The 12814-nt window shown below is 50.1% G+C and overlaps 1 protein-coding gene across 2 annotated transcripts in view; it reads right to left on the bottom strand.

Moving 5' to 3' along the window:
• PDPK1 (3-phosphoinositide dependent protein kinase 1) overlaps nucleotides 1-10056 on the bottom strand; it is a 79283-nt gene extending 69227 nt beyond the window's left edge. The window contains exon 1 of one of the 2 annotated variants that reach the window (XM_066275189.1): nucleotides 9918-10056. In XM_066275189.1, the coding sequence (XP_066131286.1) occupies nucleotides 9918-9941 (24 nt within the window). In that variant the 5' untranslated portion in view covers nucleotides 9942-10056. The remainder of the gene's footprint in view (nucleotides 1-9917) is intronic. The other variant, XM_066275190.1, reaches the window with a different exon arrangement.
• Between the last annotated feature and the right edge of the window lie 2758 nt (nucleotides 10057-12814).

The raw sequence follows: 12814 nt of genomic DNA, 5'->3' as shown, positions 1-12814 counted from the left end.
TGCTGCGGGAGGGGAAGAGAGAGACAGAGAGGAAGGAGAGGGGGAGGGGTGGAGAAGCAGATGGGCGCTTCTTCAGTGTGCCCCGGCCGGGAATCGAACCCGGGACTTCTGCACGCCAGGACGACGCTCTACCACCGAGCCAACCGGCCAGGGCAAAAAGTTTTCTAAGATCTAAAAAAAGGAAGAAAAAAACAGAAAGAGAGGGCATTTAAAGTATGAGCTTTGATTTTTTTTTTTTAAAGAATGAGAATAAAATGTATTCACACCAAAAAAATCTGTCTTTAGATGCACTTCTTTAACTTTAAAAATGTATAGAATAAGCTATGTACTTATAACCTGACCAAATAGGGGGAAAAAAACATGAAAGAAAATGCAAACTGCAGAAAGAAAAAAAAATGAGTTATCGATGAAAAAAAAAGGGCAGTAAATGCTACGTTTCTGAGACTGTGCACAGAGGAAACCGCTTATTCTCTCAGCGGCCTGTCCAGCCTAAGTCACAGGCGCCTGGAGAGAAAAATGCAGAATGGTTAAGTGCTTCCCCCAAGAAGGAAGCACGTTAAAAACAACAAGACCTTGGAAATGAGCAGTTATCAAGCTTTGTAGCTTGATAAAGAAGTTAGCTTGCTGACTTACCTGCTTCCCCAGAGTCTGGATGCTGAGGCTTTCCAGAACCTAAGAACTGGCTGAGCAGAGCCAGTATTTGGGCAGCTTTGCCAAAGACGGGGCTGCTCCAATCCTTTCCCAAAGGAGAAGTCCATGCAGCACCACTGGACAGCCAATGGCGGCACACGCTGGGTCTAACGCTCCCATCCAAGCCCGCCCTCCTCCTATGCTGATGGTGCTCTGGCCCACTATGCTCACTCACGGTGTATCTGTGCACAGGTGCATGGCGTGAAACCTGGAGAAAAGGTGGACTACTCAGAGAAAGAGTCCTGGGGTTCCCCCACGACCACCAGCTGCAAACCATTTCTGGAGGGTGGCATCTCTGGCACCTGGAGCCTCTGATACCTGGGGGGCATAGCCACGGTGCTCTATGTGGCTGTACTCACCCATGGAGCACATGCTCCCCTTGGGACGGGACACTCAGAAATTAGAGCAAAGCTGAGGCCTGGGGAAAGCCCTCACTGACCTTCCCCTAATGGCAGAGAGGGCCTGACCAGGCGGTGGCGCAGTGGATAGAGCGTCGGACTGGAATGCGGAAGACCCAGGTTCGAGACCCCGAGGTCGCCAGCTTGAGCACAGCCTCATCTGATTTGAACAAAGCTCACTGGCTTGGACCCAAGGTCGCTGGCTCGAGCAAGAGGTTACTTGGTCTGCTGAAGGCCTGCGGTCAAGGCACATAAAAAAACAAACAAACAAACAAACAAACAAACAAAAAAACAAATGGCAGAGAGGTGTGTCAAAGGGACCAAACATCAGAAGGGCCATTTCCCCAGCTCCCTCTGTTGCCAGGGAAAAGCAGCTTGGCTTCCGGTGAACAGATTGCTAGGGTGATCTTGATCATCAGAGATCTTCAAGAACCAGTCCTCCCATTGAGAAAACAATTGTCTTGCGAGGGGCTGATCCTATGTAGGGTTCACATCACTAACACTGGCCCCTCTGCGGGTTAGGTACTCGGGGTCCTGGGATGTGAGGACAGTAGTCCAAGGCAGGCCTCATCCAACATGATAGCAGTGCCAACATGGAGAGCTTCAGCCTAGGATACTGTTGGCTTGTTCCTAACAATTGGATAAACCAGATTTTTTTTTTTAGATTTTGTTCATTTTTAGAGAGAGAGAGAGGAAAGAGATAGAATGGGGGGTGGGGAAAGGAGCAGGAAGCATCAACTCCCATATGTGCCTTGACCAGGCAAGCCCGGGGTTTTGAACCGGTGACCTCAGCATTCCAGGCCGACACTTTATCCACTGCGCCACCACAGGTCAGGCTGGATAAACCAGATTCAGCCCAACATTTGATTGCCAAGACTTCCCAGGAAGGGCTTCAGTATAAAAAGGAACCAATGGCTTTAAGCCTTACCGTGTGGTGGTACAGTAGATAAAGCATCAATCTGGAACACTGAGGTCGCCGGTTTGAAACCCCGGGTTTGCCTGGTCAAGGCACATATGGGAGTTGATGCTTCTTGCTACTTCCCTCCCCTTCTACCTCTCTCTCTTTTATTCTTTTCTCTCTAAAATGAATAAATAAAATCTTAAAATAAAGACATTTAAAAATTTTTTTTAAAATAGAAAGAAACCGGCCCTGGCTGGTTGGCTCAGTGGTAGAGCGTCGGCCTGGTGTGCAGAAGTCCCAGGTTCGATTCCTGGCCAGGGCACACAAGAGAAGCGCCCATCTGCTTCTCCACCCCTCCCCCTCTCCTTCCTCTCTGTCTCTCTCTCCCCCTCCCGCAGCCAAGGCTCCATTGGAGCAAAAATGGCCCGGGCACTGGGGAGGCTCCTTGGTCTTTGCCCCAGGCGCTAGAGTGGCTCTGGTCGCGACAGAGCTAAGCCCCGGAGGGGCAGAGCATCACTCCCTGGTGGGCAGAGTGTCGCCCCCTGGTGGGCGTGCTGGGTGGATCCCGGTCGGGCGCATGCAGGAGTCTGTCTGACTGTCTCTCCCCGTTTCCAGCTTCAGAAAAAAAAAATACAAAAAAAAAAAAAAGAAAGAAACAAACCAACAGCTTAACATATAAGCTCTCAAGGGTCAGATAATGTACATACAGAAAAAAGACTTACCCCCTTTTAAATTATATTTCCTTAGAAAAAATTTTTATTTCTTTAAACAATGAAGTGGAAAAGGCACCCATGTTTTTAACCCTCTGACTTCTTCCTACGTTGGAATGCCTTTATGTTGGGCATTAACCTGGTAAATGCTTTAGAATGAGGCCTTGTACCCCTCACACATACACAGCTCTCATGCAGGGGAGTCAGAAGGTACATGCAGGATGCAGACAAGGTTCTGTTAATAAACAGCAAAAATGGTACGATTAACAAGCGCACGACAAACACATCAGAAGAAGACCAGACAACAGAGCCTGGAGCAGAAAGCGTGAGAAAAAGTAACAGAAGTCATCTAGAAACTCAAGGTTTAGAAACATAACATAGCAAGGTCCAGAACCCATCTTAGAGAAACACAACACTCAATACATCACAAAAACCTGGTGCAGACCTAGTATGGGGGTCATATAGTGATTGGTCAGAAAAGGTTTCCCAGCCAGCTTTGTGGGGGGTTCCACTAAGGAGAATTTCTTCAGGCTAAAAGGGCGGGCCTAGAGAGAAGCTGGCAGTTGAGAATTTCATGGACACTGCCCTGTCTGAGCAAGCTGGGAACAGATGCCACACAGCAGGGGGGTCTGAGAGGGACCCTTACCAAGGGGAAGCAAAGTGACAAGCCAGGAGAGGCTCAGAAAGTCACAAGAGCGCTGGAACCTGTGGACCCGCCAGCAAACTCTAACCCTAACCCTACTTCCTCCCTCACGAGGAAAGGGGGAACTAGGAAGAGCCTGTGTCAATGTTCTCGGCCCTACCAGGTCAGAGTATCGGATGCACATGCAGTGTGGCTGCCCCCCTCCAGACATCCCTTACTGCAGGACAGCACCCACAGCCATGCTACAATCCAGCACACACACCATACTTCAGATGGGGTTCAAGAGCAAGGACTGCTAGATACAATCTTCTTCCTGGCCACCCGCCGCACAGAGCTCCCAGGTCTGCTGCAGGCTGTCCTCCCAACCCTCCCAGAAACAGGGAGGGAAACAGAAAGCTTAACTGCGAGACTCTTTACCCACAGGTTTCCACTGCAGTCAAAGCACTTCAAGAAATTTCAGTGAGGCTTCGAGCTTCTCTGTGAATCCTTTTTTTCCCCCCAGCAGCTTTTATTTATTTATTTATATTTTTTTTACAGAAACAGAGTGAGAGTCAGAGAGAGGGACAGATAGGGACAGACAGACAGGAACGGAGAGAGATGAGAAGCATCAATCATTAGTTTTTCGTTGCGACACCTTAGTTGTTCATTGATTGCTTTCTCATATATGCCTTGACCATGGGGCTACAGCAGACTGAGTAACCCCTTGCTTGAGCCAGCGACCCTGGGTCCAAGCTGAACCTTGCAGTCTTGAACCTGGGTCCTCCGCATCCCAGTCTGACGCTCTATCCACCGCGCCACCACCTGGTCAGGCTTCTCTGTGAATCTTATCAGCCTTCCCTGCTAGCATCCAATATACACAGCTGTCACTTTGAGATACAATTCCTGCTGCAGTAAAATTAATTCCAAAATAGAAAAACAGGTTGGAGAATGAAACGTTAACAATGGATTCATTGTAAAAGCTATGCTTTCAGCCGGATGAACGCTGACTGTAATATTGCAGACAAACACACACACACACACAGTCCTCTGCACACAGCCTCTCATCAGCCTCTCCTGTGTGGGCAGGCCCGCCACCAGCTCCACAAACATGCAAAGAACAAGGACCTCCGGAAAGAACTTCTTGGCATCCAGACGTTTCTTCAAACCACGCCTGTAAATATTTCGATTCCCTGCAGGCTGAAGGTGATTTAAAGCCCAGTGCCTGGTACAGAGGCCATGTGGACTGTCTGTGGACTCAGGAGGTCACTGGGCCATTAGCAACTATGCGTCCACCTTCACCAGGCCCCTTGGCAACACTCCAGAAGAAAGCACACTTGTTTGTTCTTCTGTGGCCTACGTGCCCGGTCATGGCCATGTGGGGCATTAACCTGGTAAACGCTTGAGGACGAGGCCCTGTGGCCCTCACATCCACAGCTCTCATGCAGGAGAGTCGGACCTGTCCATCTTTTCTCACACACAGTTTGCAGTGCGGTCAGTTTCTGCTTCTGTGGGCCTCTGTGAAACCCAGTTACTTACACCGAAATCTGACTTGGTTGCTCTGCTAAGGGATTTGGAGCCCTTACATGTAAATCCTTTGGAATGAACTATCTCCCCAACACAGGCAAAACAACCTGAAATTTCTTGGAGTAAATATTTCAGCTTAAGGCCCTGGCCGGTTGGCTCAGCGGTAGAGCGTCGGCCTGGCGTGCAGGGGACACAGGTTCGATTCCCGGCCAGGGCACATAGGAGAAGCGCCCAGTTGCTTCTCCACCCCCACCCCCTCCTTCCTCTCTATCTCTCTCTTCCCCTCCCACAGCCCACAGCCGAGGCTCCATTGGAGCAGGGATGGCCCGGGCGCTGGGGATGGCTCCTTGGCCTCTGCCCCAGGCGCTAGAGTGGCTCTGGTCGCAGCAGAGCGACGCCCCGGAGGGGCAGAGCATCGCCCCCTGGTGGGCGTGCCGGGTGGATCCCGGTTGGGCGCATGCGGGAGTCTGTCTGACTGTCTCTCCCCGTTTCCAGCTTCAGAAAAATACAAAAAAAAAAAAAAAAATTTCAGCTTAAATCAGAAAAATTTCCTAGACTTAGAAGATGGAAACAGACTTTGTGCAACCAAATAAAGGTAACCAGCATCAAGCACTGAACAGACTCCAAGAACCATCATGATCCAACAGGCCTTTTTCCTCTAATACACCAGCATCAGGACACATTCTCCACTACTCTTGAGAACCCACACCTGCCTGTTGTGTTGACTCAGCTAGTGATGATACACAACTGTTTCTTGACACTCAAATACAATTTTCTTGAGGCCCTGGTGTCACAGCAAACAAGTAAAGAATGCTGTCTGGTTACAGAAGACTGCACTACTGAAAAGGTCTGAATGATACTTGTCCAAAACTTAACAGTTTCCACACTAGCACTTCCTCCCCAGTGATCTGCCCTTTGAACTTGCCTTCAAAACAACTGCGCTCCACACCCCTACGGCCATCTGTCATTACAAGGGCAGGCACACAGAGCTGGCACACATCAGCCCTAGTTCTCGCATCTGCAGAAAGTCACTTTTGCACCAAGCGTCCTCAGCACTGGCTCCTTGCTCTAGTCAAAGTCCATTTCCACAGAATGCACCCCCTTAGAACAGGGCACAGTGGAGTAGCCAGAAGGTTCTCCACACACCATCCCCTCAGAAGGAACAGACCTTGCTGACCACCCCAACCCATTTTGCAGTACTTTCCAGGTCACCATGCACTTGCCCTACATGCACTCAAACCTCGCATCAGGTGGTCAGGACAAGGGCACAAACTCAAGGGAAACACCCCAGGAGAAAACTCTTCCTCTGCCCCTAATTGTGTTAAAGGCAGCCTAGAGGCCCAGATCTGCTTTAACTAACTGCCCCAAGCCTCCTTTCTTTCAGGCCCCACATCTCTACAGGATGCTGCTGTGACCCCTCTTATGAAACTCACGTCCAAAGAGTATAAACCTAAACTTCCACCTCTTATTAGCAGGGGCACCTCACCTCGCTGAAGGGCATCATGGGGACAGAAATACCTCCCAGTACATGAGACCACATGAGCAGAAGCTACCCAAAACAGAGAGTGAAAGTCAAACCCATTTCTTTTTTCATTAAAAGAAAACCTTTTCTATTGATCAGAGATAGGGCAAGAGAAAGAGGGAGGGAGGGAAGAAGAGGGAAAGAGAAAAGAAAAAAGAAAAGGCGAAGGGAAGAGAAGCATCAACTCATTGTTTCACTTAGTTCCATTTAGTTGTGTACTCATTGATAGCTTCTAGTATGTGCCTGGAATAAAGGGCGAAAGGTGTCCAAAACTCAACCTCTAGCATACCAGGTCGATGCTTCATCCACTGAGCCACTTGGCCAGGGCCTCCTTTTTAGTGTTTTTATTTATTAGTAGTAGTAGTAGTATTTTAGAGCGAAGAAGAGAGCAAAAGAGAGAGGGCAGGGGGAAGAGGAGAGGGACAGAGAGAGATATTTGCTGTTCCACTTATTTACGCATTCATTGATTGATTCTTCCATGTGCCTTGACCAGGGATCGAACCCATAACTTTGGCATATCTGAATGACATTCCAGGAAAATGAGCAGCCCAGCCAGGGAAAACCCGTTTCCATGTTCTCAGCTTTCCCCACTACATGCTCTCAGTAATAACCACTGCTGCAAACTCGCAGCCACCCTAGAGTTACAGGGAGGACTTTGCCTATTCGCCAATTTTACAATTAACAGAATCATTACACAGTTCTTTCTTTTATTTTTAGAGAGAGAGAGAGCCAGACAGACAGAAAGGAAGAGAGATGGGAAGCATCATATCTTCCTTGCGGCCACATAGTTGTTCATTGATTGCTTTCTCATATGTGCTTTGACTGGGGGTCCAGCCAAACCAGTGATGCTTCGCTCAAGCCAGTGACCACGCTCAAGTTGGTGACCCTATGCACAAGCTGGATGAGCCTACACTCAAGCCAGAGACCCTAGGGTTTTAAACCTGGGTCCTCAGTGTCCCAGGCCAATGCTCTATTCACTGCGCCACTGCCTGGTCAGGTGCGGTTCTTTTTTTCATTTGATTTTTCCATGATTTGGGGGAGGGGAGGGCGAGGGAGGGAGCGAAGGAGGGAGGGAGGAAGGGAGGGAGGAAGGAAGGAGAGAGAAAGGAGAGAGAAGTATCAATTCATTGTTTCACTTAGTTATTCCATTCTATTGTGCACTCACTGATTGCTTCTCCTACGTACTGTAACAGAGGGTCTTGGCACATAGTCAATGTTTTATTCACTGAGCCACTGGGCCAGTGCCCACAGTTCATTTTACAAAGGGAAGATTCCAAGCCTCACCCATTCAGAATATCAGCCCTCAAATGAGGATGAACCAGAGTCTCTTTCCAAACAGCTGCGTTCTGACAGTGAGGCTGCCACAGGCTCCAGGGCTCAGAGTTCAGCTATCTGCCCAAAGAAGTAAATGTGCTGTCCTTCCATCCGACAATGTCCCTCTTGCCTCCAGCACAGTCAGGACATTCAGGCATGACCTCCTGGGCAGCGCACTGAGGACTTCTTTAGACTGAGTGCTGCACTGAGCTGCCCAGCAGGTCCTCCCTCCTCACGTGAGGGGCAGGGTGGCACCCGGGACTCTGCCATCCTCAGATGAGCGCCGTTTACCAGAGAAGTATTTAGCCTCTCTGCACCTCAGTTTCCACACCTGTACAATAGGAACACCACCTACCTCGCAATACTGCTGAGAAAACCAAGCAACACGTGTGAGCTAGCTAGCCCAGTGCCTGCCTTGACGGAAGAGCTCCATCAGTGGTACTACAGCATAGGACACACCTGACTGTGAAGCTGGGCCAGACTATCTTCAGACTCGCAACTCCAAGTGCTCCCCCTGTTGGCTGTACACGCTTCAAAAAATGGGAAGAGGAATCATCCCGACAGGGGATTCTCATCTTAAAATTCCCAGCTTGAACAGCAAACTCACTTGACACGTGTCAATCTATCTGTCCTCGTGTGAAAAATCCAACATTGGAGGCGTCTCTGCCATTACTGACCGGAAATGGGGCGCATTTGCACAGACATACGCACACGTGAAGGAACCTAGCTCCTTACACAAAAATCTCATTCCTATCACTTCCTGACCAGAGAGCTAACCTTTTCGGCACTTCATTTCTTCTCGTGGATTCCACCGTTTTTGAACCAAAAAGCTGCCTTGTGCAAAGAAATCTGCAGATGTCTGTCTAAAGTCCATCACGAGGAACTACAGACACAAAGAAAACACGCTTTTATTCTTCCGATGGATGCCATAACGTACACACCTCGGACTGCAACCGCATCGCTGTGCAAAAATCCATTTTACAAAATCCAGGATTATCGTCAGTCAGCCTCCACTGCGGTTTGCCAAGCGTCCTAAATTGCGTCGTTGTGTGTCAGCCCAGGCACCACATGTCGCAATAACCAAAGACATCCCTTTCGCCTTTCACCTTTTCCCTCAACAGAACAGGTCCTCCCGCTCTTAGACTCTGGATTCTCACCCATCTCTACAAAGCCGAGTATTCTTAACACGAAGTCCACGAGTGAGCTGCAGAGGGGTCAAGAGCTTCCTGAAGTCACTACAAAACTCGGTGTGGCATGCGTTCTTCTCAGGAGACGTCACACACCTACCATCAGATTCCCAAAGGTGCCCTCCTCCCCATAAGATGAGCAGTCAAATACATTTCCCAGGTCTTCCTTCATTTAAGGGATCTGCTTTTTGAACCAAACTTGACAAGCTGTCTAGACATTCTTCCATCATCCACTTCACATTTGCACACAAGGTATAAATCCTTAAACCCTTTCCCAAGGGTGTAGACTTAGCAGAGAAAAAACATAAAAGCACTAGGGAGACTTTCAGCGACAGAGACAAAATACAGAGCCACTAGCGATACTTTTAGTCAAACATTTAACTCAACAAGTGCGTTTTCTTTTTCTTTCCCCCTAAAATCCGTCCTCCCTGTCACGCTCCCGTTCCCCTGGCGGTAGGTTCCAGCCCAGCTCCCAGGGACTTCCCACAACAACGGTGCCTGTGCCGGGCGGAGCGCGGACTCCAGGCAGGAGAAGCACCCGTCGGGTCGGGAAAGCGTCCCCACTCCACGCGAACCGGGAACCTGGGAGGCTCGGAGCATCAGATCCTTTGAGCAAGAGCTCGCACTCCTACTTCTGCTGCGGGCAGGGGCACCGGGACCCCGTTCCTGGTGCAGCCCCAGGAGGGCTCCTCCGCAGACAGCACGGAAGGTAACGCCGGAGGCTCGGCTCCAGGCCGCGCCGAAAACAAACTTTCCAAACACTCGAACCGCGGCGAGCCCGTGACATTTCTAGGGCTTCCCCCGCCCTCCGCGTGCCTGTCAGCGCCCCCGGCGGGCCGGCGCCCGCCTCCCGGGGACCGCGCTCCCTCGGTGGCTGCGCGGCGCCCGCACGGTGCCCACGGTCCTTCTCCTTGCTGCCCGGACCCAGCCAGGTGAGACGCCACCCGGCCCTCGGAATCACGGGCCGCCGCGCCTCACCGGGCCCGAGCGGCCGCGGTTCTCGGAGGGATGATAGTCTGGTGAGCCCGGGTTGCCGCGAGCGCACTCACCAGCTGGCTGGTCGTCCTGGCCATGGACCCTGCGCCGGCTCCGGCACTCCGCTGCAGCGCTGCGCGGCTCCGCGGCCCTTCAGCGTCGTCCTCCCCGCGGCGGACCTCCAGCAATGGCTGCCCTCATCCTGCGCCCGCCCCGCCGCTCGCCGCCCCCGGCACCGCCCCGCCCCCGCGCCACGCTGGGCGGAACTTCCGCCAATCCGCCGCCGCCGCGTGTACCCATTGGCCATGCTCGCTGTTTCACAGCCGCGGCCCTATTCAACCCCGTCGGCGCCCCCGAGCCGCATTTCCGGGTTGGGGCCCAGCGGGCTGGAGCTTCGGGACCCCTGCCTAGCCGGGCGGGGCCGCGACCCAGTGGGAACCAATCCCAGAGCCGCAAGGCTGTGTGGGGAGTGGAGGGCGAGCTGTCATCCCAGGCTCCCAGGTCCGGGAAATGAGGCTTGAAGGGGCCCAGGCCCGCGAAGGTCACACCCGAATGAGGCGAGGCTGGGCTCCAACCCACCGCTGGGACTCAGAAGCCGGGCTCTGCGTAAACACCTAGAGACCAAACTTTACTAGTTACAAAACTGAAAAGTGTTCAAGGTAGGAAATTTAGGCTATCAAGTCGTATTTATAAGGCAGAAAACAATTGTCTCTTCTCCGCTACTAGTCTCAAAAACATTTTCAGAACTTATTTGCATATAATTATTTTTGTAGTTGATGATGATGAGCTTTTTTATTTTTTATTTATTTATTTATTATTTTTTTACAGAGACAGAAAGTCAGAGAGAGGGATAGATAGAGACAGACAGGAACGGAGTGATGAGAAGCATCAATCATTAGTTTTTCGTTGCGACACCTAGTTGTTCATTGATTGCTTTCTCATATGTGCCTTGACCCCGGGCCTTCAGCAGACCAAGTAACCCCTTGCTGGAGCCAGCGACCTTTAGTCCAAGCTGGTGAGCTTTGCTCAAGCCAGATGAGCCCACGCTCAAGCTGGTGACCTTGGGGTCTCAAACCTGGGTCCTCCACATCCCAGTCCAATGCTCTAGCCACTGGGCCACCGCCTGGTCAGGTGAGCTTTTTAATTTTTTAATTTTTTATTTTTCTGAAGTGAGAAGTGAGGAGGCAGGCAGACAGACTCCTGCATGCGCTCAACCAGAATTCACCCAGCATGCCCCCCAGGGAAAAATGCTCTGCTCCCTGGGCTGTTGCTCCATTAGGACCGGAGCCATTCTAGCACCTGAAGCGGAGACCATGAAACCATCCTCAGCGCAGGGGCCAACTTTGCTCCAAGGGAGCCCTGGCTGCAGGAGGGGCAGAGAGAGACAGAGAGAAAGGAGAGAGGGAGGGATGGAGAAGTAGAAGGGCATTTCTCCTATGTGCCTGGCCAGGAATTGAACGTGGGACTTCCATACACCGGGCTGATGCTCTACCACTGAGCCAACCTGCCAGGGCTGATGATGAACTTTTTGGAAGTTGTTATTGTTGATGATAATATTACTGTTGGTTTTCAAAATTGTGGTAAAACACACCTCAAATTTACCCCATTAACCTTTTTAAATTACACATCAGTGGCATGAGTATATTCAACTGTTGTGCTTTGGTGATGATTTAAACGAAACTATGTAGCCCAACCTGTGGTGGAGCACTGGGTAAAGCATTGACCTGGAATGCTGAGGTTGCTGGTTTGAAACCCCAGGCTTGCCTGGTTAAGGCACATATGGGAGTTGATGCTTCCTGCTCTTCCCTCTGTTCTCTCTGTCTCTTTCCTCTCTCTCTCTCTCTCTCTCTCTCTCGTCTCTCTCTAATAAAAATGAATAAATAAAAAATAAATAAAATCATGCCTGACCTGTGGTGGCGCAGTGGATAAAGCGTCAACCTGGAAACACTGAGGTTGCCGGTTCAAAACCCTGGCTTGCCTGGTCAAGGCACATATGGGAGTTGATGCTTCCTGCTCCTCCCCCTTCTCTCTCTCTCTCCCCCCTCTCAAAAATGAATAAAAATAAAAAAAAGACTCACAGGGAAAGAATCGGAACTTGAGTTCCCATATAGACACATAAATGTTACCCCCCCATTTAATAAAAAAAAAAATTTTTTAAATAAAAAAATAAAATCAATAAATATTTAAAAAAAACTATATAGAATCATCTTTGTTACTTGAAGGTTTGCATATTTTAAAATAACCTTTTTTTTTTTCCTATTTCTAAAAGACATACATGGCCCTGGATGGTTGACTCAGTGGATAGAGCATCAGCCTGACCTGTGCATCCAGGGTTCAATCCTCGGTCAGGGCAAACATGAAAAACGAACATCTGCTCCTCTTCTCCTCCCTCTTCCCCTTCTCTCTCTCTTCCTTTCTTGCAGCCACTGGCTAGATTGGTCTGAGCATTGCCCCAGGCACTGTGGGTAGTTTGGTTGATTCCAGCATTAGTCCTAGACAGGAATTGCCAGGTGAAGCTTGGTTGGGAGTTTTCCGGAGTCTATCTCCCCTCCGCTCAAATAAACAAATAAGTAAATAAAATACATACGTGCTTATTTTTTAAAATAACACTTTAGATAATACAGCAGTTACAACAACAAAATATTTTAACCCTTAATTCACATTGGCCAGAATTTCTGCGTAGTGATAACATCCCTCCTAACATTTACTCAGCCTTTACTTTTTTTTTTTTTTTTTTACTCTTTTTTTTTTTTTAATATATATTTTTTCGCCCTGGCTGGTTGGCTCAGTGGTAGAGCGTCAGCCTGGCGTGCAGAAGTCCTGGGTTCTATTCCTGGCCAGGGCACACAGGAGAAGCGCCCATCTGCTTCTCCACCCCTCCCCCTCTCCTTCCTCTCTGTCTCTCCCCCTCCCACAGCCGAGGCTCCATTGGAGCAAAGATGGCCCGGGCACTGGGGATGGCTCCTTGGCC

The sequence above is a fragment of the Saccopteryx bilineata genome, chromosome 4 (genome assembly GCF_036850765.1).
Source record: "Saccopteryx bilineata isolate mSacBil1 chromosome 4, mSacBil1_pri_phased_curated, whole genome shotgun sequence".
Lineage (NCBI taxonomy): Eukaryota > Metazoa > Chordata > Mammalia > Chiroptera > Emballonuridae > Saccopteryx > Saccopteryx bilineata.
The sequence above is the reverse complement of the archived record's forward strand: the minus strand, read 5'-3'. Positions and strand labels throughout refer to the sequence as shown.